This window comes from Tachypleus tridentatus, chromosome 1, assembly GCF_004210375.1.
Source record: "Tachypleus tridentatus isolate NWPU-2018 chromosome 1, ASM421037v1, whole genome shotgun sequence".
In the NCBI taxonomy this organism is placed as follows: Eukaryota; Metazoa; Arthropoda; class Merostomata; order Xiphosura; family Limulidae; genus Tachypleus; species Tachypleus tridentatus.
This window is the reverse complement of record NC_134825.1, coordinates 59,309,478-59,336,239: the sequence shown is the minus strand read 5'-3', so window position 1 is coordinate 59,336,239 and position 26,762 is coordinate 59,309,478. Positions and strand designations below refer to the sequence as shown.

The following is a 26,762-nucleotide window of genomic DNA, read 5'->3' as shown; positions in this document are numbered from 1 at the left end:
AACAGGATGTAATTCTCGAATTTAGCAGGACTTACTGTACAACATGTAAAAATTTCAAGACAATAAAACCATCTCAGGCATGTGTTTTAAAACTTCACAACTTTGATCTAAAGTGAGAACCGACACATGAAAGATGGAGTCGAATTACACATAAATCACGTAACTATTGTGTATCAATAAGACGGTTATTATTTAACATTTCGAAGCTGAAACGTTTTGCAGATATGGCTGTAACTAATATGAGAGTATTCAAGTTCCATTTTAACTTTTGTTAAATATTATATACGCTCACCCATAAAATTGTGTTACTTTGATTATTTTAAAATACTCTGTAAAACACTGTTTATTTAGAAGATTAAAAAAGTGAAAACAAAAATTAATAAATAAACATTGTCATACAAAAAGAAAAGAACCACATTTAGAGAATATAAAAGAATGTTTTGTAGACAAATCCCTCTGAAGAGTCAATGCATTATAACCATTGCAGGTTTCTTACGTATTGATTAATGACATTACTTACTTCTAGTCAGTTTGTTATGAAGAATTACCTTCATTAATTTATAAGTAACGTTTTAATTCTGATTTATAGAGTTTAATAATGTCCACCTCTAGTCATAACCAACAAATGAAAGTTAAATACAGACATCCTTCGAAATGACCGTACAATCTGTGGCGTATCTCACGTCTTGAATGTGCATATATATGTATTTCACTGAATAAAGATATATGCACATCGTCTCTAAAAGTAGGAAGATAGATGTAATATAAAACACATAGCATACTCTATTCAACACACTTTATTATGCATCCTTAAGACTTTAATACAATCATCCTTGCTGCCCACATACATTCAATGAATCAAAAGAGACTTACGTCATGTACTTATAGAGAAGCACAGTATGCTACTGCAGGATCTTAATGCGGGTACTTCACGACCCCAAACCTTGACTCGTGTATTCTTCTGTAGTACTGTACCATTACCTTACAGTAAAGTGCCTTCAGTGTATTGATCGAGGATAAAAATATGAATATCGTTAGAAGTGGCTGGCAAGAGTTGAAGAAATTGTAACTTTTGTCAGGAAAGCAAGATAAATACAAGTTTGCAAATAAGTAATGCAACTTTTATTATACAAAGCCCTGTAGTTCCATATTATTATCCAGTTCTTTCCTGGCTTCTAAAATGAGTACAGTTTCTTTGTAATTAAAGCTGGAGTTAAAACTCAATTAGACTTGAAGAATACCGAGAACGAGAAATATGGGAACAAAGAAAATGATCAAGATTCTCTAGTTTACATCAATTACATAAAAGTATTTGGATTCCCATGGGAAAATTGGCCAATAGCATTAAAAGTCAACTTCTAAGTTGTTAAGGTGTAACAAGCTAATGAGAAGATATAGATAGTTTAAAATGAGTAATTACAAGGAAAACACCAAAGTGGTCCAGATAAACTATTCCAGTGGAAATGAGTCTGTATTTGAAATATATGAAAATAAAATTATAAAACGGTAAGTTTGTTTTTTCATAAAGATAGTCTCGCCACTTTTCACTTTCAGTTCTAATCCCTGCAACCTGAGGAGAAATGTGTACTTATTCTGGATGTCATTTGTTATTCTAGTATTTGTCTGTGCAATTTTCAGAAACAGACTGAAATTGATTAGCTGATATCAAATCTCTAACTATCAAATAAACATGGAATTCTTAGGAGTCCCAAAATTTACCAGTGAACATTTTAGAAACAACTTCTAAATAATTCTAAGAAGCCACGAGTGGAAGTAAATTAGAATGTTATAATATGTGAACTACCAGGGGCGTAGATTTTTTACACTGGATTGGGGGGATGATTTTTGCAACCATTTATGTGGAATGTTCAATTTGCAAATTGGTAATCTCTGATCACATGAACCTGAAAGCTGTAAACATGCAGTCACAGAGTAATCTTGTTGCCACGATACTTCAAGGTTTCCATGTAGGTTTGTATAAGTGAAGTGTCGTGAACAGTTTTCAAAATGTTAATAGAATAAAGACAAATGTGTCACAAATTAACTGCCACATGAATTTATTCCTGCACACTGCACAGTATAAAAGATGGTCATTATACTTGACAAGGTTACTAATAACTTTCATTGCATGAATTACGTTTTCAAATATTAATAAAATTAGTAATTACCCTTGATAAGTTTATATCTACTGAAAAACTGTTCATGTTGTTTGATAAAAATAATTAAAATGTCTTTGCGAACTCTTAAAAATTACACATCAATACAATGTAGCACATAATTATTCATACTTTTCATTGAAGTAAGATTCATTTAATCCTCTAGTCTACATATTCCCAAACGTAGACCTCCTTTGTGATTATCTGTTTATGAATTCTTTCATAAGCTCTTCTATATTTATCTTGTCGACCTCATCTTTGTGAGTGTGACAAACTGCCACATGGTTGAGGTGGCACTGAGACATAGTTGATCTTAACCACGTCTTCAACCGTCTTAATGCAGAAAAGCTGCGTTCACATTCGCAGCTGGATACTGGACATACAAACAAAATTTTCATGAGAAGAAACATTTCACTAAACATCTGCTGGCTTGTTTCATGCATTTTACAGTAAGCATCCTTCGCACCTTTCAGAGATACTGCTTTTCTTGTTCCTATGAATATGGGCAACTGAAACTCGAGCCGTTGTGCAGAGATTTCTGGATAGAAGTTTATAACCGAGTTGTCAATCTTGCCAGATGTGATCATGTTCTCAAGTGCCAGATATTGCCTCAAGTCATTGTTGTCTGCATTGAATCTAGTGGTCTATGTTCTATGACTGTGTCCACAAATTCAAAATATTAGCTTTTGTAGTAATCTCTAGCTGTTGCAGAATGGGGTACTGAGCCATCACCTGTGATCCTTCTGGGGGGTCTGCGAATGCGTGGTAGTTCAATAGGGAAGTTACCTTTTCCTCAGCTTCATCAAACATCTTGTTGTAATTTTCCTCTGTTTGCAATAACCACAATTGCTCAACTGTCATTACAGATGCTTCAATCATGCCAGATACTGTCGCTGATTTTGCTTGGAATGCACGGTTTAGTTCCTCTAATGCAGCTAATGGATGCTGAACCATCAACAATCCTAAAACTGTCTATCCTTTGTCAAATCTGTCCAGCAGACCTCGTGCTTTCACTGCTACATCTGATTTTTCATTTGCTAATTCAGACAAAGAATCAACAATTCACTGTAGTGATCATTAGCACATGTAATTGCAGATATGGGGCACAATCATTGAACACAGTGGGCGGATGTATTTAACTGGACCATTGTGGCTGTCTGACGATACAATATTTTCAAAGATTGTCTTGTATTTGCCTGACATCTGAAGCAAGACACCAAGTTCATGTACCCACTGGATGGAATCTCGAACACATTCACAAGCTTCAACTGTATGTTGCGTTATTAAATCAGCCTTGTGTGCTCCGCAGTGGAAAAACAAAGCTGACGCTTGCTTCTCTTTTATTTTTGCCTGGCACCCACTGTACGCACCACTCATGTTAGCGGCTCCATCATAAGTTTGTGCTCTTAATCCTGACAGTGATAAATTGAGTTTAATCAGTACATCAAGTATGGTCGAGGATATTGTTTCACCAGTTGTATTGGAAATACTGTACAAACCAAGAAATGTGTCATGGACGTCAAGGTTCTCATCTACGTATCGTACACATATTGCTTCCTGTTCGGCACCTGTAACATCTTGAGTGCCATCAACCATTAATGCAAAGATTTTACTTTGCTGCACTTTGTGTGCTATGTTCTTCAGTATTTGATGGCTGAACATCTCCATTATTTCATTCTGAGCATGGGGTGATGTGATTTGGTTTTCTTTGACAAGTAGGCCGTCAACTCAGGAGCTTCATTAACTGCAGGAAGTTTCCCTCCGTATCAGTATGTCCACGTAATGCTAAACCTTGACGCTGTAAGAAATGTAAACTTCTGAATATTTTGGCTAGACTTCTTTTGCATTCTTCCTGCTGCTTCTTTTTTCCATCGTGTTGCTGGACAGTCACTGGAGTTACAACAAGTGAAACTTCTGGAGATATAGCGAATCTGTGCTGAGAGGAAGAATGGCGTTCGTTGAATTTCTGTTTTGCCTTTTTCCAGTTGCAAAAAAAAAACGGTGGATATGAAGTTATACTCCACTGGCCTCTCCAATTTCTCTGTAAAAAAGCCTCTATTTTCCACCTTGGCACAATGAAAGCATATGACTTTTTGAGTCTGATTGTCGAAGTGCAGTCATGAGAACTCATCAAACCACTTGCCCCGGAAGTTGATATTTTGATATTTTACTTTCTGTCGTGGTAGTATTTGTGCGTCTGGATGATATGGCTTTCCACACTGTATCCGTGGAGTGTCAGATTTTTCATTACTGCACAAACTTGTTTCAGAACTATCTGGTGGTTCATGATGTGTAATAGTTGCACAAGCATTTTCAGACTCGTCCTCTCATGAATATGATACTTCCTCTGTTTGGCAAGTTTCTATTTCTTTGCTTGAGGTTGTTGGATTATCTGCATTGTCACTTGTAGTACTAGTAACTGGTTTGCAGAACTGTCTAATATCGGAAAGTCTCAGACGCTTGCTTCTCATAATTGGAATCTGTTTCCCAGATGACTCAACAGGCTAAAATACAGTCTTTATTGAAAAACTCTAACATACAACAAACGAAGATAGAACAGAATGGAAGTAGGACTGAACTGTACAATGTATTTAAGTCGAACGCGCGAACCTCACAGTGACTACCGAGCCGACAGACCGCCTGGGCATCGCTGGGACAATATTGTGTGCTAGTTACAACACAAGTAATTGCAAGTTTCTCGAAAAATACTTAAACAAACACAAATATATTATATTCCTGTTAAAGCTCATCAAAAGGCAAACACGTTGTGATATAATGTCTATAAGCACGTCTATTAAATAAAAACACTTAAACAAAAACTAGTAATACAATTAGAGTAGAGGCTTCAAGCCGTTGAAATCGCTCCTTTTGTGTTCTAATTATGCAAGCAAATACAATATTTTTATTATCTATGATAAGAGAATATATTGTTATTTTACCATAAAACACCAGCACTTTATTAGAGGGCGGTGATAATATGAAATTTCATGGATTAATGAGGGCCACAAACACAGGTCTAATGAGCCCTGTTGTAAAATCGAGGCTCAGACTAAAGTGAGCGGATGTGGGTGATGTAGGGCGCGTCTGGATCCGAGCGGCCCGAACCTGTCTTTAACTGTACACTAAACGTACACTATGGTCAGCAGCTTCAGCAACTAAGGAGAGTAAGGCGTTCGACAATAAAACCGGCTAGACATGCATAAGAACAAATGGCGTAGGAAAACCGCACAATATACACATAAGATTGATGCAGCTACAAGCTACAAATGGCCTGCCAGATCTAGATCACAGGAGTTTATGCTTGGGAGTAATATTTTTGAATTTTATGCTATGTTCAATCTGTTGTGATGAAAATTTTACTTAATCTTATACTACGTACAAGATGTAGGTAGATTCTGTGATAGTGCCATATAAAGAGCAGATGTATACTTAGGCCTACTGACTGATACTTACGAACTATCGCTTAGATCGAAAAGCTTAGAATCACGCCTATATTAAAGATGTACATTTCGGCTACTGAAAAAGCCTACATCTAGACCTAATTATGTAATTCGATTGGTAAGAACACTAGAATCACAAGAACAAACACACAATTTGTAGGCCTGTGATGCAATAAAACAATCCATCAGACCAAACTGTAAGGGGGGGTGATTGTATGCACCATATCCCCCTAAAATGAAGGGGGATTATCTCCCATTCCCCCTGGATCTACGCCTCTGTCAGAACTACATCTGCTATGGCCAGTATCATCTAAGCCTCTTGTCGGATACCAGGCCTTATAATGATACTAAAAAAACAGTAGTAGTGTAATTTTAATAAACAACGACTTTTGTAGTGTAAATCAAAAAACTCAAGTTAGCTGTTAACAATTTTGTTTGAATCATTTTTATGGTGAGAATTAACAAGGCATTATTTCTTTCATTTGAGTTAAACACCATTTATTTATTTACGTTTGTTATTATTATTTCTAAGGCTAAAATGACCACACTAGGTGTTTATGGGTCATTATTTATAGAAGTAATATTTAACAGATGATCTCTCCCTCAACCACAGAGGAAGCAGTGTTTTCGAATGGCAGGGCGAAGAAGATGAAGAAATTCCGGCAACTGTTTCTTGTGCACACTATTAGAAAGTACAGATCTGCTGTAGCCATATATCCAATCAATATGATTACAACATTTTTTGGTTCAAACAGTTATAAGCAAGGAAAGAGACACAGGTTTTCAAAGTGATCACCTCACCTCACCAGCAACGATCACGCACACTAGTTGTTTATATCTTTTTATTTATTTTTGATTATCGGATCAAACATATGACTTTTCTTTGCTGTCTGTCTGAGGTTGGAGACCTTATTCTTGGTCTTGTAATCTGGATGAAAACTACTGATACTATCATCACTGTTCTTGTCAGCCCCAAATTTATAGCTGAATGCTGCTGCAGCATCTTTGGACTGGATGGACGAATTTACCTCAACAAGGGCTGTCAAAAATCCACTGTGATCACATCAACAACAGCTACCCAGGCTGCAAACGAATATGTCGGAACTCTGCAGATAATCGAGGAAGTAATGGTGGTTGATGTTGATATTCTTAAGAGTGACAAAGTTCGTGTCACGGTTAGATGCTGATGTTCCTAAGAGTGACATAGTTCGTGTCACGGTTAGATGTTGATGTTCCTAAGAGTGACAAAGTTTGTGTCACGGTTGGATGTTGATGTTCATAAAGGTAGAAACAGTCTTGTCACGGGTGGTGAGGCTTGGATCAATCTATTAAAGATCTGTCGCGCATCTGGTCTAAAATACAGATGCAATAACGACAAAGATGTAGAAGGGTAAAATATGTTCTTCCGCCTTGGTTCTTTTCGAAATAAGTCCTTTCAAAATAGTAAATGTTTTGATACTATTTTTTTCGAACTTTTTCATTTGAACTTACACTGCTTTGAGCATTATGTTTCGATATCATTCCATTTTAAGAAGTATTCTTCAAATAGTTTAGAGTTTTTCAACACTATTCCTTTCTTAATGTTTCAGGATGATTCGCTTCATTCACGGCATGTCTTTCCAAGATAGATCATTTTTATGCTTTATCTTTCTTTTTAGTCATTTCACTTCGAATTTTTCTTTCGATACTACTTCTGTGTGGTTCGATACTGTACTAATTTTGATGAAATTATACACACTGTTGTACAGGTGTTTTAAGGTAAGGTTGTAGCGAAGGACGCTTTAATTTGGGGATACAGATTGGTTATTATTTCTGTTTAATTAGAAACCGTTATACAACATTTATATTGTTCATGTTTCTTAGCACACATAAATTACGCCAACATGAAGAGAAAAATTGTTAAAATATTTAAATATTTATGTCTCTTTCCCATTTATGGTCATTCCATTATATCTATAGATGAACAATCCAAAAGTACCGATCCAGAAGTGTAACTTGTTGAACATATGTATGCACTCTCTTACTTCAGAAGTTTTATAATAATGTACATTTTCTTACCAAGAGATCTACAGTCCTTGTACTCTTGTTGATTGTGTGATCGGTGTTCTTGGACAAGGTTAATTGTGTTGTTGAAGTCTCTGTACTCTTCAGTACTCTAAGTTTCACACATTTTCTATTAAGGAAATCTAGAAATTTATATTTACCAAAATGTTCGACAGAGAGGGTATTAAGGTAAAAATCTGATTCTACAATGAGCTTAGGGTAAAATAAGGCTGGACACAGTGTAAACAAAGTTACAGCCATCTTTATCCAGAACAAAAAACAGTCAAGACTAGATAAAACCCTTTTCTCACTGTTGAGACATAATTTCAAGAAGAATTATGGAAGATAAATTTTCTAGAGACTGAGAGGGAGATAGCTACCCATTATACAGAAACAATAGGATCTTCTCTCTCGCAGGGTGTCTGCAGTACCCAGAACACTGTTGGTCATCCTTGATGTATGACTCGCAAGTGGTTAAGGCCAATAATGTTATCTACGTAATGTCTTCCAATTAGTAACACTAATTCTTAAAACTTATAATTTAAACTAAAGAACAATGTATGACAACATATATTCTGATATATCTATAGACTATTCCCTTAACTCCAGGGCTCTTCAAGCTGGCTGGGATAGGGTAAATACAGAAGCGATTAAGAATTTATTTATGTTACAAAATTGCATAAACAACAGCTGTTATGGTTTGAGCTAGATAAGTTAGTATAATTAAGAAATTTACAAATCCGAACTGGGGTATGAATTGTTAACACATTAATTATTTGTATGTTTTAACACCAGTTATTTGTTGTTATTATTATTATTTATTTTTACTTTTAATTAACTCATCGTTCAGAAAAACTAACGAACCAGCAAGCAACTCTTATTGTTTCCGAAGTGGGTTAAAAAGCCATAAAATCAATCTTTTCTACGAAAAAAACATAAGTGAAAACCAAAGGGAATGGCCATGAACAATCTGTAACTAGAACGATAGTAATTTATCCATGTTTAATCACCAACTCTTTATTGTTTCATCAACATGCACACAAAAACGTGAACGTGTGAATATTTTTGAACATTTTAAACCATTGTTAACCTATCTAAAGTAGAAAAGGAGAAAAATCACTAAACTTAATATGCTTACAAAAACGTAACTTAGAAAAACAGGTATGTCTTGAAGATATGTTGGATATAGTTTGTTAATATTATTAATCAAATGATAACACCATTACGACCAAAGATAATACGATATTGTCCAAATTTTTAAACTTTGAATCTTTATTATTTTTGATATTAGATCATCAACAGTAAAATGTAAATCCTTTCATGTTTCTGAATTCATTTATGTTGCATGTGTTATATGGCCAGGTGGTTAGGGCGCTCAATTTGTAATCTGAGGGTCGCGGGTCCGAATCTCCGTCACACCAAATGTGTTCACCCTTTTAGCTGTGGGGGCGTTATAATGTTACAGTGAATCCCACCATTCGTAGGTAAAAGAGTAGCTCAAGAATTGGCGGTGGGTAGTAATGACTAGTTGCCTTCCCTCTAGTCTTACACTGCTAAATTAGAGGCGGCTAGCGTAGGTAGCCTTCGTGTAGCTTTGTGCAAAACTCAAAAATAATCAAACAAAGCATTAGTTATAAGATCTTATATATTTTCATCTAAATCACTGTACCAATCAAAAACGTTTTCCATCTCCTCTTTTCTCATGAACCCAGCACTCAAATAACTGTAGCCCACCATTTTATTCGAATGAAACAGAGAGGAGAGCTGACATCTGAGTAATGAGTGTTTCGCGTAGTTTTCCACCTATCGGTTCTCATGGCTGTTACAATATTATTCCAGATACTTGTATAGGTGCTTTACGTCAGGGGTTCTCAACTTTATATACCTTCGGAGCTTCACATCACAAAGAAAAAGCATTCCAGAGCCTTAATAAAAAATATACTAAAAATAGAAACAATCGGTCACGAGCAACAGATATAGTCTACTTCAAGCTTTTAGAATATAAATTTATTAAAAATATCAATATTTAAATAAAAATATTTGCTTCTACTTACTTGTTTAAAATTTTCTGCTTGCAAAAGTTACATCAGTAAAAGTACAGTATACTTATTTATTAGTGGCTCGGATGGGCTTGCTTTTGTTCACAAAGTAGCTCAATATTTGGAGTTATGGTAGTTACCTGTAAGTGCAAATCTTCTCCAATATTTAGTCTGTTTCTAAATTTTGTCTTTCTAGCTATAAACGGTGAAAATGTGTGCTTACAAAGATATGTTATCGGAAAACGCATCAAAATTTTCAAAGCTCTGGTACTACTTATGAAGAGTATTCCATTACCACTTACATCCAAAACTGTGTAATTTCTTTCTGCTGAAATTTTGTTTTTGGGCGCAATCAGTTGACATTTCTATAAGCTATTCTTTCTCTTTCCAAGGCAAATCGTTGGTATTTGCAAAGTCAGTAAAGGGATTCTAAATCCATAGTCATTTTTCTGAATGATGAGGGAAGTTCTCCTCAATAGTTGTACACAAATCAGATATGTGCTGCAAGATTGAAACGTTTGCATCTTCACTTTAGGAAATTTCATTCATAAGTAAAAAACCACTGAGATTTTCGAAGCAATCAAGTTCTTTCGTAAATTTACATTCACCACAAAGTTTCAGCTTACGATGAAGCGCTTCCATTTTACTCTGAGCTTTGAAGTACGTTACCATGGTGCCCTGCATTGTAGCATTCGCTTCATTTAGATAGGCAAATAAGTCCGAAAGATAAGCCACTTTCTGTATCCAGCGTTTGTCCCTTAATTTGTATGGAAGTTCAAAATGACATTCAGATAAAAGAAAACCTATCTCCTCACGCAGTTCGTAAAATCGAGCAAGAACTTTACCCCGAGAAAACCATCTGACTTCAGTATGAAGCAGCAAATGTTTATACAAACGTCTCATATTCTCACGGAATAAACTGAATATCCCCGCATCCAGTGGACTTGATTTTATAAAATTAACTATTTTTATGACATCACCTAATACATCTTTTAAGTCTTCTATCATTCATTTCATTGCAAGTGCATGACGATGAAGACAGCAGTGGATAATTTCGATGTCCGGGTTTTCTTTTTTATGCGTGTCAATGAGCCTGAAAATTTTCCAATCATAGCTGTAGCTCAATCAGTGCAAATACTTGAGCAAAACTGCCATTGGATCTCATGTTCTTCCATAAATAAATCAATCAGTTTAAATATTTCTTCGCCTGTTGCATGAGCAGCAAAGGTTTGCAAATTTGCATGGCTTCTTCAAAACTAGTTTTGTGAATAGAGCGAACAAACACAAGCAACATCGCATAACCAACGACATCTCTTGATTGATCCATTTTGCCTTATTAATTCAGTTAAGCAATTTGCTAACATCCCTGATTCTTCGAGAAACCGAGTTGTCAGAAAGGGGCACATAGTTAATGTTTTTAAGAAATTTCTCATCAATCGTGCACTCTACCAAATCTTTTGCGCATGGTTTCATTAAATCTTCTGCAATTATATGAGGTTCACCTGCTTCTGCAATAAGGTAACTAACATGATATGAAGCAATAAGAGCACTTTTGTTGTCCTGATGGACAAACGAACGAAATGTAGCTTTCCATGGATTTAATTGTAAACACTTTCTTTTGAACGACTTGGAAGGTGGATTTTTTTTAATTTGGAGTGTTTGGTTTCTAGATGCCGTTTTAATTTTGCTGGATGCAAACTACTGTTACTCAACACTGTTCTACATTCAACACACAACCCACAAGGTCCATCTTCATTACCTGTCCATGTAAAACCATATTCAATAAAACTTTCATCATACTTTCTTTTCTGTACTTGTTGCATCATTCTACGTTGAAGTGCTTGCACACGACGATAACGCCAATGAATTCGTATTAAGCGTAGGCCTAGGAAGATTTTTACTCGTACCAGATTTATTACTGATATTCAGCCACTTATTCATTATAAGAGTGACAACTCATTATTAATTTATCTAAGAACATATTCTTATATCTTTGGCACTTCAAAAGTATTTTTACTGACGCAAAATAGCTTCTTAATGAAAATTCGTTCAAGCACTTGAGTTTTATCATCATACAAAGTCATGTTAACCTAAGATCAGTGCTACCATAACGAAGTCAGAAATAAAGATTTGTGGAAATAAGGCTAGATCGCTAGAATAATATAATTTTTCTAAAGGAAAATGGTAACCCGTTATTTGTACATTTTTTTTTGTTTTACCAGAAAGATTTAAGCCAAATAACAAAATGATAAGCCAGATCTGACGTGCGTCTAAAACTCGAACGAAAAAAAACAATATGAAACATGACGTCATAGAGATCATTGGTACCAAGTTTGTCTAGTTAAACTACAACAAATCTAACCTAACCTAACAATTACCAATTATAATTGTCATAAATATAATTATACTTCATATAAATATACTATGAAACTGAAACAATTGATTCTCCATGTAACTGCATCATAATGTTTTAAATTTGGACGTTTCAGCTATGACGTCATGTTCCATTTCTTTCGAGATTTAGCCGCTAATCCAGACCCAGCTTTTAAAAAAAAGTTAGCATCTCTACCCAGGGTTGACTGATGTTTCATACGAAAGTTACTAGGCTATCTTGCATCTCCAACAACGTATACGATCTTGAGATGGTGCCATATCTACTAGCAACTAGTGGTGCCACTGTTGAAGTTAACTGAGATTGGATTGACACTTTCACCGCGAGAACTTCTCCTGAACTAAATAAAATCGTCTGACGTTAGGCAGAATAAAATATTAAAAGTCTCAATACGTGATAAACGTGTTATATTAAAGATATATTTTACTTTTTGTACAGCGTATTCCGATTCAATTTTATAGATTTAGGGAAAAAAATATTAACATTTTAAAATTTTCTCGCGAAGCCCAAGGGCTCCACGGAGCATAATTTGAAAAAGCAAACATGCTTTACTTGTTAATGCAACGAGTTCGCCAACAAAAGTTTACTTTTAATGCATTTTATTATAGAGATTAGAAATCTGTGCTTATAAATAGCAATGATCAAATTAACATAGCTGCCACCTCTCACTTATTCACTTACTTGTTCAGGGACACATTTTCTCCTGTGTTTTTACAATTGAAACGATTGTTTTTATCGACGAAGCCGGTAGATAATGCAAAAAAAAAGATATGAGAAAAAAACTCACAATAAAATAGTAAGAATGAGACTATAGTATTTGTTAATTACAAAGAAAAGGTTTCTCAGAATTTGAAAGTCTAACTTGAAAGATACTTATAGAAATTAAAGTTTTAGAAAAGCAGGTGAGGAGTCACGTACAGAATGCTGTTGTACAACATAACAAGACTATTTCGTGCTGAGTTTTATTTTTAAAAAGTTAACAGGTTTTGACTAGCGCGAGCGCTAGGTAACAAACACTTTAAGTTATGTCGTCAGTGCTGAAGAATTCCTGTATAATCTACGGATGACGCCATTTAAAGGTTTAGGTTCGTCAGTGTTGCCTTATGGCTGTTTTTATTACAGCCAGTTTGAGAGAAAATACAAAATATTGTTTTTTTTTTTCAGTGTGTCTGTCTGCCGATTTGTATATTCTAGCTTAAAAAGCTCATAACGTTCATTATAACATGCTTCAATTTCAAATGTAGCTTGCTATGTAGATAAATATTTATTTACCTAGTCTATGTTTTCAATAGTACAAGTTACGAAACACGGGGTCATATACATATAAACATTTTAAACACAAACCGAACGGTATGATCTCAAACTGATTACGTCATCTTATCCTTCGAATTTTTTTTTCTTGGTTATATGTAAAATGCTTTCCTTATCAGTAGTAGCATTATTTTCGCTTTAGAAATGTACATACTTTCAAAACATATAAAACAAGTGGCAGTCCCTAATGAAGACAAGAAACAAGCCACAACATTAACAAACTTAGTGTAATTCAACACAAGTTTATCATTTGATGGATAATTTTTTTTTCTTTTCTATACATAATTAAGCCATTTCATTAACTCCAAGATTTTAAGTTGACATCAACGGGTAAAAAAGAATCGTACATACGGATGACGTGTATTATGTTTGTACAAATACTACTGCGTTCTTTCATAAATGTGTCTAAAATCTTCCTAGATGAGATGCCGAAAAAAAAAAAAGATTGAACTCAACCTTAAAGATTTTAATTTTAATTACTTATTTTTAATACGCGTTTTCACCAAATTTAATTTTTCTTTCATAAAGTTAAAACGTTTTTGAAAGTACGATAAAACGTATTTTATTTACATCTATTTGAAAGGTATGGATATTCTTGTCATATTGTAGAGATATTTTCTTATTTAACTGAAACTATGTCAGTAGCCATGGACTGATGAAATTAATAAATAATGCGAGAATAAAAGAAATATATATCTGAAAAAAATTACCCAAACTTGTTGTAAATGATTTCGTTCATCATCACGAATGCGAATATTTTGTTACTGTAGAGATGCCTACCATGTAATTCTGACCAGACTTTAAACTACTCCAATTATCCCACATATTCTTATTGCTATATAATAAATAAAACTTCTTAATTGTTGAAAAGATTGAGAGTTAAATAAGGCTTCAGGCCACCCACTCCCTGCACTGAATGAATACTCTTACTTTTACATTTTAAAAAATGGGCCACCCCTCTTAGGTCGACAGTTACGTACCTTCTAACCTCACCTCCTATCTTCTTGAATTTTATATATCTCCTAGGTAAGGGGTTGTGTATTTCAAGCTACCTTTATATAACTATACATCTATATTTGAAGGGCATGAGTACAAGCAACTTCAAAATTCATTACATTGTTTTAAACCAAGTTTAATTTATTGATACTTATAAAATAAAATTCGTGTTTATTCGTATATATTTACTTAATGAACAAAAAAGGATTTTGAAATTACTTTAGCGTCAGTAGGTTTGTTCTTTACAAGCCCTGACCCCAGTAGGATAGCAGTAAGTTTACCGACTTACAATGCTAAATCCCGGAATTCGATTTCCTGCGGTTGACACAACAAACAACTAAATATCTCTGCTTTAAAAAACAACTAAATATCTCTGCTTTAAAACAAACAACCTTTACGATACCTATATCACTACAGAAAAACATGATGGGACACTCCATAGTCTTAATTGATACCATGTATGTATTATTAACTTGTCTAGCGAATTTACGGCTGCTCCGGTGTTGAGCAATGGTAAAACTTGTCATTTAAAAGTCATGATCATAACACATTTTTATATACATTTCTACTCATTTTACAAACGAGTTTAACCCATAAAGAGCACCCTTTTTACTAGAAACCTGGAACTCGTGTCTGACCCTTTTTACCTGAGTGAACGGCACAGGAATGAAACAGAAACTTCTTACGTTCTGTGAATGGAATGATTTCATGTATTTGTGTATATATATACGCGGACATGTTTTCAAACATTTCCTTCTGTTAAAATGACGTCAGGTTAAAATAAGAAGTTTGCTTCTTTGCCTTTGTCTTCGTTGTTATACTCTCCTTACGGTCACGTACTCCTACTAGTCCTACCTCATTAGTGTTAATACAGCTCATTAGTTTTCGCCACTTTAACAACTGCGCAATTCGACTTCCGGCATGCTGACTTTTGATTTATGCCTTCGCATCTTAAGCCTAAAGTTTTATATTACAGGCTGGCACATTGTATAATATGGAATGATACTAATCAAAATAAAAGGAGCAGAAAAACGAAAATGTCATAAATTTTTATTACATATGTTACGAAGAATGAAATAAATTTTTTACCACTGAGCTGTATAATAAATTTGTAATTACAGAATGAGAACTTAACATTATCATGTGTAATTATAAAACAATTATATAGAAATATCTTAAAATGTAATTCAAGAACGCGAAAAGACAAACTATTGGCCTGGCATGGCCTAGCGCGTTAAGGCGTGCGCTTCGTAATCTGAGGGTCGCGGGTTTGCGCCCGAGTCGCGCCAAACATGCTCGCCCTCCCAGCCGTGGGGGCGTTATAATGTTACGGTCAATCCCACTATTCGATGGTAAAAGAGTAGCCCAAGAGTTGGCGGTGGGTGGTGATGACTAGCTGCCTTCCCTCTAGTCTTACACTGCTAAATTAGGGACGGCTAGCACAGATAGCCCTCGAGTAGCTTTGTGCGAAATTCAGAAAACAGACAAACTATTTCGAAGAAAAATTCTAAACATAACCTATTTACTCGTTAGTGTTATAGAACTGCGTACCATCAAGAATAAAGCCTTTTCAATTATACACAATACAAGTAAGAACTAGCTAGGCAACAAGTAAATACATTTTCAATAATTAGAGGCCTTGTTTTCAGGTGCTTGAACCCATACTATCTTGAACCAAATTACACGTTCACTGTAAACACCAATCGAATGAAGAATAAACAGCTAAGCCACAAGTAAGCTTACATAATTCAGAATACTGATAGCAAATAAATTATGTATAAGACACAAAAGGTAATTTTTGCGTTGACTGCAAGTTGGTCGTCTCGATGTTACCGCCAGTTTGCTGTATGTATCATCTCTATACAGTAATAATGAAGCGTGTTGCGTACAAGACAAATTTACACATTTTACAATTCAAATTTCCAGAGTCTTTTTACAATGTATTATTAATTTGCAATTAATAACAGTTATAGATTTATAACATATGCTTAATGTCAAGGCGTCAGAATAGAGTCTTAAATACTTGTAGAGGTGAGCAGCAACATTCAATTCAGACGGGTAGGGAATTTGTCACTTTTAAGAAACAATTTACCCCCATACGCATGGTATAATATAAATCTAGGGTAATGCCTTTAGATAAACGTTATAACACAAGCTCTTATACTTACTGTTGTGCCATCTAGGGGCAGGGAGTTTTGATATATATCTATCGACTTTACAGTATTTCTTTCAGTGTTAGCATCATTTAAGACTTAAATTTTATAAGACGTTATTTGTATATGATAATTAGTATTATAATAATGAATAATAAAGTATCGACCACCTAACAGCCTCTTTTAGGGATTTGTAAGTAAAATATTCAACAAAGTCAAATATAATTGTAAAATTGTTTATTCTAGAAAACATCAAATGAATTTGAAGTATATTTAAATTTTCATGGAAAGGTATTTCACACACAGCAAAAATTACATAGATTTGTAACTTCTTTACAGAAAACAAACAGAAAACAAGATCAAATGTTTATTTGTTTTTGTTTGTTTTTGAATTTCGCGCAAAGCTACAATTTGCGTCGTAGCTCTAATCAAGTATCTTACGTTTACTACATGGAGTTAACTACATGCGCCTAACGGTGATCTAAGTATAGTAATACAATCATCACAACTACAAAACCGTTCGCTTGGTTCGGAGTCCCAGCGCAAACTTTACGACCAAATATCTTTGTGATCTTTCGACCTTTCGCCATTAACTTGAACGCACTTTCAACGTTCCGAATACTCAATTGAATAATAATTAAAAGATGAAAGCATAGAACTGCTCTGTTTATATCTATAATAAAAGCCCAAGAAAATAAAGTAGACGTAACATTTGAATAAAAATAGGAGATTTTTCCCTTTAAAACAGTTATTACTCTCATTATTTTCTTACTAGATATCACTGTTTGAATTGACCATTTAAAAAAAAGTTAAATAATAAAATTGAAGTTATAATTTTGAGCACCTTCCAAGACAAATTCTTAAATTATACACAAAGGCGAAGTCATCTTTTTGTTGTTGTTTTTTTTTTTTTTTATTTCGCGCAAAGCTACACGAGGGCTATCTTTGCTAGCTGTTCTCAGTGTGAGACAAGAGGAAAGGTAGCTAGTCATCATCACCCACCGCCAACTCTTGGGCTACTCTTATACCAACAAATAGTGAGATTGACTGACACATTATAACGCCTCCACGGCTGAAAGGGCAGTGTGATAATATCAGGGTGCTTATTTGCTGAGGCGACAAGATATATTTGCAAAATAAATGGAATAATGGACCAGCGCAAATAAATCACATACTTATCCGTCATGTTATATCTAGTGGTTTGTGCATTATTGGTAAATGATGTACCACAAAGAAGGTAATGACATCAAACATTTATTCCACACATGAAGAAACTTCTTAAGAAAGAAGTTGTTGGAGTTATTCAAATGATACAACAGTCTCCACGAAGCCTCGATCTCAACTCAATTGAGCAGATCTGGGATTTGATATGTCAAAAACTTGGCAAATAAAAAGCTACTTCCAAAGAAACTTTATGGGAGTATATAAGAGATATTTGAAGTAAAATCCCAAAAAACATTTTGATTAAATATGTTGGAAGAATGCCCAAAAAACTGTTTTTAATTTTTAAAAGCAAAAGGGAGATACACGAAATATTAACTATTTGCTGAACTCAAGCACTCCATTAGAGTTTCTTTTGTACTAAATATGAAGATTAGTGAAATGTTGATGCTTCACTATGATTTAACTTGTTCTTTTAAAGTAGGCTGAAATCTAATTTTTGATTCTGTCCTAACACTTTTACATAGTATTGTACATATAAGTTTCAAGCAATTTGCACCAGAATATCCTGGTTCAAAATTTAAAGGAGTATCCTAAATATGTAGTGGTGAAGGATGGGGCAGCTAAAATATCGGGCGCATAAAGTTTTAAACATTTGGAGAATAAAAAATAAATGGTTGAAGACAGTTCTTTCACCTCTTGTGAATAACATCTATCACATTTTTTCACTTTTCTATTTTTCGGAGTCTCTTGTATTAAAAAAAAATCCCAGAACATCAGGAAAAATAATTTCTGATAGCTTTCGTTTAAACCATGGTCTTTCATTTTCTTTACGAGTTCTTCCATGTTGAGTTTTTTTAAATCTCGCCTTCTCAAGCGTTTTCTCAAGTATTTTATCTTATTTTAAAGCTAGTATTTTGCAGGGAAGGAAGCTACTGTGGAAATGAAAGGGTTGAGTATCATATCTTTCACTATTTCTACTGATACATGATTCCTCAGAGGAATCCTTAGTACAGATGTATCTATCTAACTTCACCTGTAAGTAGCTTCTAGTTATTTAAAATTTTAACAGTGCGTCCGACTATTGTTTTAAGTAAGTAATCTAAAAACAAAACAAGAAACTGTCTGGAACAGAGATGTGATGAAAGATTTTCTTTTAGTTAAAAGATGTTTCAATTAATGCTTAATAAATCGAAAGGCTGTAATTGTTTACTTCTAGCTACCTTATTTTGAATTTATTGCATTATTTACTGTGATTTAAATAACTTTATTTAAACAATATAATAAGCACTTCCAAGTTTGAATGGAAACATTATCATCGAGTTTCAGTTAATATCAGACGAGTTTTATTTCAATAATTATAATTTTTCCTGTTAGATGGCAACAAGTGGCTCAGAGTCTCCTAGGTCAGACGAAGGTGGTTCTTTTGAAGAGATGTTCGTAGCATTCGCCAAATTCGGAGACAGCAAAAACGCAGGAGACGCAATTACCCTTTCAAACAGTGACAAATGGTTTAAGCAGGCTAAGGTGATCGATGGGAAAAAAATTACCACAACTGATACTGGCATCTATTTCAAGCAAGTTGCAAAGTACGTCAGTAAGAGTATTCATATACTTACATTCCTTAGGAGACTTAATGCCCTCAATTGCACAATAATAAAATTATTTCCCCTTTTAGGTCACCACTTAAATAATTTTACTTACTGTTAATAATATTATTTACTGCATCAAGCAATTCGAAACATTGTCTCTTCAAGTTAAATTTTACTCTTTTTTACGCTTATTTATAATTTATAAAGGATTATGAATTAAATGAAGCTAAGTGGTATTGTATGGATATTTGAACTTTATTTCAGGGCCAGCCTAATTATTTTTATTGTTATTTTGGTCAGAGCTAAAAAAACTTTGAATCTGAATGAATACAACCAATTCTTGGAAAAAATCGCCAGAAACAAGAAAATGGACGTGGATGAAATAAAAGTGAAACTCTCCAGTTGCGGAGCACCTGGAACATCAGTAAAAGTCAGTGTGAGTTGTAATTTAATTGGTAATCTATTAATAAATAAATGTTCATACTTCTCCTTTAGAACCAGGATTTTTTTATAGTGTATATAAAAATTTTTGCTATGTAATACATTCCCCGATAGTTCAGCAGTAGCTTCAAGGATGTATGTTTGTTTTTTAATTTTGCTCAAAACAACTAGAAAACTATCTGTGATAGCTATTCCTAAGTTAACAGTGTTATATTAGAGGGAAGGAAGTTAGTCAATACTATTCCATGCCAACTCTTTGGTTACTCTTTGACTATCACATTGTAATGCCCTTGCAGATGAAAGGTTGAACATATTCTGTGAGGATTTGAACTAGTGATCAGCATATTGCAAATCGAGTGTCCTAGCTACCATGGCTTATAATGTTAAAAATGAGGTTTGATACTCATGATGGGCAAAGTAGTGATAACTCATCGTATAGCTTTGCGCTTAACAACAATACCCACATACAAAACAAGTTACATAAGACAATGTGCTATATACTTTGTAACATTAATGCAAATCAAACTTGGTTTATTAATACAGAACTCTCGCTGGCCAACCAGCGAGAAGTTTATGGACATACAACGGTAAAAGTAAGGTAGTAGAAATACAGAACATTCGAAAACCTTTCCTGTTGCAATTTTGTTTGTTTGTCGTGGAGCAAAAAAGTGTCAAATGGGCTATCTGTACTGTATTAATATTTTTATCTTGTTGAATCCGAACCATTATGGAGATATTTTATTATTTAACTTTTTAATTGTCAGTTTGTTTTTGTACTGTTCACTTCCGACTATTAACTGAATTAAGATAAAAACAAACAAAAGAAGAGCATTGGGTTTATCCACTTCTTTAACGTGTCCAAACAAGAATCATACAAGAAAAGTAAATATATAAAACACTAATGGACATAAAATATATTGTGATGTGATGCACGTTATTACACAAGTGGGATAAAAGTGTAATGTCTCTTTTCTCCCTCGCTGCCTCAGCGTAAGTCAAGAGGTTTATTCACATTAAAATTCAGGTTTTATTACCTGCTGTTAGCACATCACAGATAGCCTATTGCGTGCATTTGTGCATAACTGCAAGCAAACAATATAAACTTGTGGTATTTTCCGTACAGTGGGTTTTTCATGGAGCAGACAGTTATGCCAATAACTCAAGGTTCGGAGAATATCGGCCCGGCATGGTCAGGTGATTAAGGCACTCGACTCGTAAACCGAGGGTCGCAGGTTCGAATCCCCGTTGCACCAAACATACTCTCTCTTTAAGCCGTGGGGGCGTTATAATGTGACGGTCAATCCCACTATTCATACTATATAAGTCGATCAGTATATCATTTTTGTTGAGACCATCCGGCCAAAAGTGTCTTTCGTGCTAAAGGTGTTCAGTGGGTATCCTGTGTTGTGAAATAGGTTTTTAGTTTTAACCTTGTAACCATTGTGACGCTCCACACACGGCCATCAGATTCATTCAGAATTCCACGTAACCAAACTCTGATGTGTGAAACCCAGATAAGTCACTAACCTGTTTTAATTAGTTTAAGTATACAGCACTGCCTTCACATTTTATAAACTTTATGCATTCAAATACAAAAATACCACAACTAAAATAATGTTTCGTACACGAAACACGAGTTTTTACACTAGTGTAAAATTAAATATATAATAATTACTAATGTTGCAGAATCTCTGTGTCTGGGATGGACAATAGCGATTTCACCAAATACTTACAATAAATTATATGTAACACAAGAAATCAATCTTCATGATTAAACCGAATCAGACATTCATTACAGATATTTACGGTATCCATCACTAAAGGTAAACGATTAAAATAGGCTAATCAATATAATAGATTACCTATGAGTATTAATTACACCGATTAAAAACATGTATAAGATTAATAAACAGTACGATAAAATATATTATTATAATGTAAATAATCAGTTACGTAAATAGCGTTTCTAATTATTAGTGTTCTTGATTGTTCCAACCTTCCAAGTAATTGAAATATCTCTATTAGCATTTGTTCTAATATTTTTTGATTAATTAATGAACTGAAAACTATTCAGCTTAATTTGTTACATTAATGTTTACGGTTATTACTAGTTCCTGTTATTCTAACTATCCAAATCTCATATGAGGGTAATCGATTAGCTGAATATAATAAATAAGCAAATCCCTCTAACTGTCAGCCCTATTTACCTTCAATATTAATGCCATATTCACTAACAGTTGGCATATATAGTTTCCTACTCAGGTATTACTATTACTAGTAGTATTAGCATTAGTGTCGCTGGTATTATATTGTAGACAGGTATTTACTACACTTTACCTTTACAGTCTGTTTTCGTGAATGCATTACATACAAAAAATACGATTAAATAATTATATCTTTTTATTTCTCATATTAGTTGCCTCAATGTTTCTCGGTTTTAAGCTGTTTCACACTTCTTACTTAATATGATTTTGCACATGCAACCTTATACAGTAAATATATCGGTTCCTCAAAATTGATTATAAAGGAACATTAGAATAGTATTTCTCTGTCTGCCAATCAAGATCTTCATGTAAGCGTTTATGTATAAGAATATTATTCATAAAAATAATGAAAAGATACAATGTTGTTATTATTATCACCACAGCCTACAAGTTCTGGAACTGTGGTAAGCCGCCTTACAGACCATACGAAATTTACTGGTAGCCATAAGTCAAGATTTGATGAATCTGGAAAGGGGAAAGGCAAGGAGGGAAGACAGGATTTGGTAGATGGATCTGGATATGTACATGGCTATAAACATGCTGGAACATATGATACGTCCCATTAGTTGTTGTTACACATTCTTCCAGTTTGTTAATGTGGTACAGAATGGATAAAGTTTGAAAAAACAGGCATCATGATAAAGTGTATTTGAAGAAAAAAGTGTTACTGTTTCTAACACTTGTTTATTGTGTAATATTTAAACGTTTAAGTGAACTACAATTAACTTCATCTTTGTCAATTTACTATACAGTAGTGCCGATCTTGAGTTTATTTTATATACACACAAATAAACAGATTAGTTTCATATGTAATAACAACACACAGTAAGCTTGAAAAGACGTTTCCACTATTAGCTACTTAAATATTTTCAAGCTTTGAAAAATATACAGCTCTGCAGCATATTTAATTCATTATTTTTCAGGAAAAAAATTTCACAAAGTAAATATATAATCATGTATATTTTTTCTAAATTCTTGTAAAAATAAAAAAAATTAAGTATTACTTTAGAATACTGTCAAAGATAATGGGTCATGTAAAATATAACAATCAGTACATATTTAATACAACTATGATGTTAGTATGTAAGATGTAAAATTGTATGTGTGAGAAGTAATACTAAACATATAAATAGTCATGGAAAAAACATATAAGTTCAAATTTACATGTAGTTTCCTGATGGTGAAGTCTGTATATAAAGATAGGGTAAAGTTTAAACTGATACATTATAATGATGTATCTTTAATTCGTGATTAATATTAATTACAGATTTCAAAATATTTTAACACTGTATAACTGGTTGAAGTGTCTATAATTAGCAGACATGACCATATTTTATCTTTGAAAAACATACATAAATTATAAATGATTTTGAATTTGCAATGAAATTTAGATTTGCAAAGTTAAAATATAATTCAAAATTATTAATTAAATGAGTTATTTTATAACCCAAAAATATTTCATTAATTTGCATAAATGCTACAAGATATCTGTCACATTATATCATCAATAAGAAAGGGTGAAATTGCACCTGTAGAGTAACAATATATACAAAATATAATGAATTTATGACGTGATGAGAATGAAATTTTGCTTATTTAAAAGGCATTAAGGAGTAAGTATTTTGTATGAATGAAGCTATATGTACAGGGTGGCCCATAAGTCCCTACCCATCCATATATCTTATGTATCCAGTGTATCTGTGTGCTGTCCCTCATTCTCACTGCATAATATTATGTGATGCCACGTTCTGTGAGACATTTTCAAGTGTAAATAGGCTTACATCGGCCATATTTCTCTGATATAAAAAGAAATTTATAATACATGCGTAATTGAATATAACATATTCAATGGATGGGTAGGGACTTACGGGCCACCCTGTATTTATGTGATTTCTGTACACCTTGAACTAATCTTAATAACTATTACCTTAAATATTACTGTTAACAGTTATTAATTTAAGCATTACTAATTTTATAGAACAGATGAGTTATTCAGTATTCGTGTGCTTTCCATGTGTCTGTGTATCATACATTTATCTAGTTTAAACCTTTGTTTGTGGTAATTCAAAATGTATGAACCCAGTTACTGTGATTTAACCTCAAATATAATATTTAATTGTATTTCATTGTAGCAAAGATAAAATAAACCAATCTGCTACTAATACCATGGCATTTTTTTCAAAATCCTCAACAACAAAAAATTACAATGTAGTATGAAATGAATTAATTAAGGCCAGTTTAAAATACATCCAAATTCATTTGGTTTAATGAAAACAAAATCCAGCAGAATATTTCTAAGAAAGATGGTACAATATTTTACATTTATGTTTTATATAAATTTTTTGCCTGAAATCTATATATTTTTGTTTTATTTTATAATCATATAACTTAAATTTCAGAGAAGTAAGAAAACATGTTTCAAATGTTAGCCATATATTCATAACAGCACAGCCTGATTTATATAAATGTATATGATTTACATTTTAAACAACTGAATGTATTTTATTAGTTATTTTTTTTCATCATGAATGTAAAGAACTTGATTTTACTTCAGTTTTTTATCAGTGACTTCAAATAATGTACATAAATACTAACTGTTAGCTAATTTTGCAACAAAAATTGGATGTTTATTTTCAAGGCATATCTCTGATAACAAGCAATATTTAGCAATAAAGTCACTGTTATTTGTGTAAATTATATTTAAATTGTTGTTATGAAGACATGAAATATTTTTACCTATGAATTGTACTATAATAACTTCCATAAAACAACAAATAAACAATCAAAATTATGCTCACAACTGTCATATTTTCTTGCATCACAAGGTATGTTTTGTAGAAAAAAAAGTAAATAGATATTGACTGGTTTTAATGAACTTAGCAAAGATTTATGCATCATTATATTTTAAGTCTCATAATTTTTGAAATATTTAAATCTTTTTTTTTAATTCCCACTAATCGGTTGCATCTGTTGCCTGTATTTTAACACTTTATCTATTTTGAAGCAGTTAATAAGGAGACATACTAGTGTAAAATGTGTAGTGCTATGTATGTTGGTTAGTTTAGACAAATTGTAGTTATATATATCTCTGTTACTGTAGTAATCTATTTGTCTAATATATCAAAATGATTGTTGGTATATAATTGCATTGAAACTTTACATTGTACTTGTTATTTATGTTCTTTATATATGTGCTTTTTTATCCTAAACACTGGTTAATTAATTGACATTATGGTCATTGCATAATTAATGCTTTAAATTGTTTAGTTTAATCAACCCACTGTTGTAATTTATCTGGGTGCAAATATTCAATACATTCCAATATGTATTTATAACTTATAAAAGTATTATGTTGTTTAATTGAATTAGACCTAACATTTAGAATTTACGTTCAGTTTATACGCATGTGTGTATATATATATTGATGTTAGCTATATTATAAAGATGTTAAAAATTGATACACAGCTAAAAATATATACATAAAATGCTAGTGGGTTTTGAGGTTCATTTCTGTATTAAGATTTCCTTGACAAAAAAGTAAAACAACAACACATTCTGTCAGTCATCAGAATTTCATTCTTATACTTGTAATATGCATTTTGCTGTAAGAAATATTATATACTGTTGAACTTATAATGAAATACTAGTACAAATAAAGGTATTAATGGGCACTTTTTACCTTAATACTTCTAGAACTGTAATGAAAGGTCTTTTATGATGATAAAAAAATCATTATTCAAATACAAGAGTGTAAGTTGATACACATATTTCATAAAAGCTAATTTTAGATACCTACTCTACCTTGAATTTTTGTTTCCTTCTGATCTGTATAACACATTAGTTATATTGTTTAATTAAAAAATAATTTCATTTTAAACAAGAATTGAATTACTCTGTAGATTACTATCAAAAGTGCTATTCCAAATGTTTTTCACAATACGTTAAATAGAACCATATGGACAAAATAAAATATTAAAATCTCTTTCAGGTATTAAAATAGTAGTATTCTTTCTGATGTTTAAATAGAAACATTTATAGGAATAAGGTCTATTACATAATATGTATTTTGGTGTATTTAGTTTCTGGTGAAATTATTATTTTTCTTACATATGCATTCATCCTAGATGTGCACATTGTTTGCAAGTCAAGTAAAAAGCTATTTTACAAATGTTTCTTCATATTTTGTTTTACTTTTTATCACTTTAAATTAATCTATAATGTTCAAGAAATTTGTTAACTTTTTGAAAACACCTGGAAAAAAATAAACGTTTAAATAAATTTCAAAGTTAGTTTATATTTATTAAACTGTTATGAAGAATACCTCACTCATGTAATGTGTATCAAAAACGCTTATTTCATTAGTAAGTAGAGATACATACAAATGTTTATTAGATTAAGATATATTATGCAGAGAGCAGAATTTTGGTTTGCACTAAAAAAATTCTATTTTCCATAATTTTTGATACCATGTTACACACAGAATGTATTTTTATGGTTTAAATGAAAATAAAGCTGCTTGATCCAGTTATTTGTTGTAACTGCTTATTTTACATGCATTTGATAGGATTTGTTTTTTGTGTATTCAAAAAGTAGAGTATGGAAATTTCAGTCACTTCAAGAACTTGCTCTTTACAGATAAAAAATTGTAGTAAGTTAAAAATAAGGTACACTATTATGATTACGCAATTTGACAAAATATAATTGTTTTTTGAATCAAAGTAAAAAATGAAAGCAATTGGTACTATGCAGAAACTGAATTTACTATTAAGTTTTA

The 26,762-nt window shown here is 32.8% G+C and overlaps 1 protein-coding gene across 4 annotated transcripts in view; it reads left to right on the top strand.

The window, feature by feature from the left end:
* Positions 1 to 26,516, top strand: part of LOC143249593 (tubulin polymerization-promoting protein homolog) — a 30,406-nt gene extending 3,890 nt beyond the window's left edge. For 2 of the 4 annotated variants that reach the window (XM_076499739.1, XM_076499730.1), the window contains exons 2-4: positions 19,069 to 19,280; positions 19,584 to 19,713; positions 22,372 to 26,516. In XM_076499739.1, the coding sequence (XP_076355854.1) occupies positions 19,069 to 19,280; positions 19,584 to 19,713; positions 22,372 to 22,554 (525 nt within the window). In that variant the 3' untranslated portion in view covers positions 22,555 to 26,516. Of the gene's footprint in view, positions 1 to 19,068; positions 19,281 to 19,583; positions 19,720 to 22,371 lie in introns of all 4 variants that reach the window. The other 2 variants (XM_076499720.1, XM_076499714.1) reach the window with 1 other exon arrangement.
* The last annotated feature ends 246 nt before the right edge of the window (positions 26,517 to 26,762 follow it).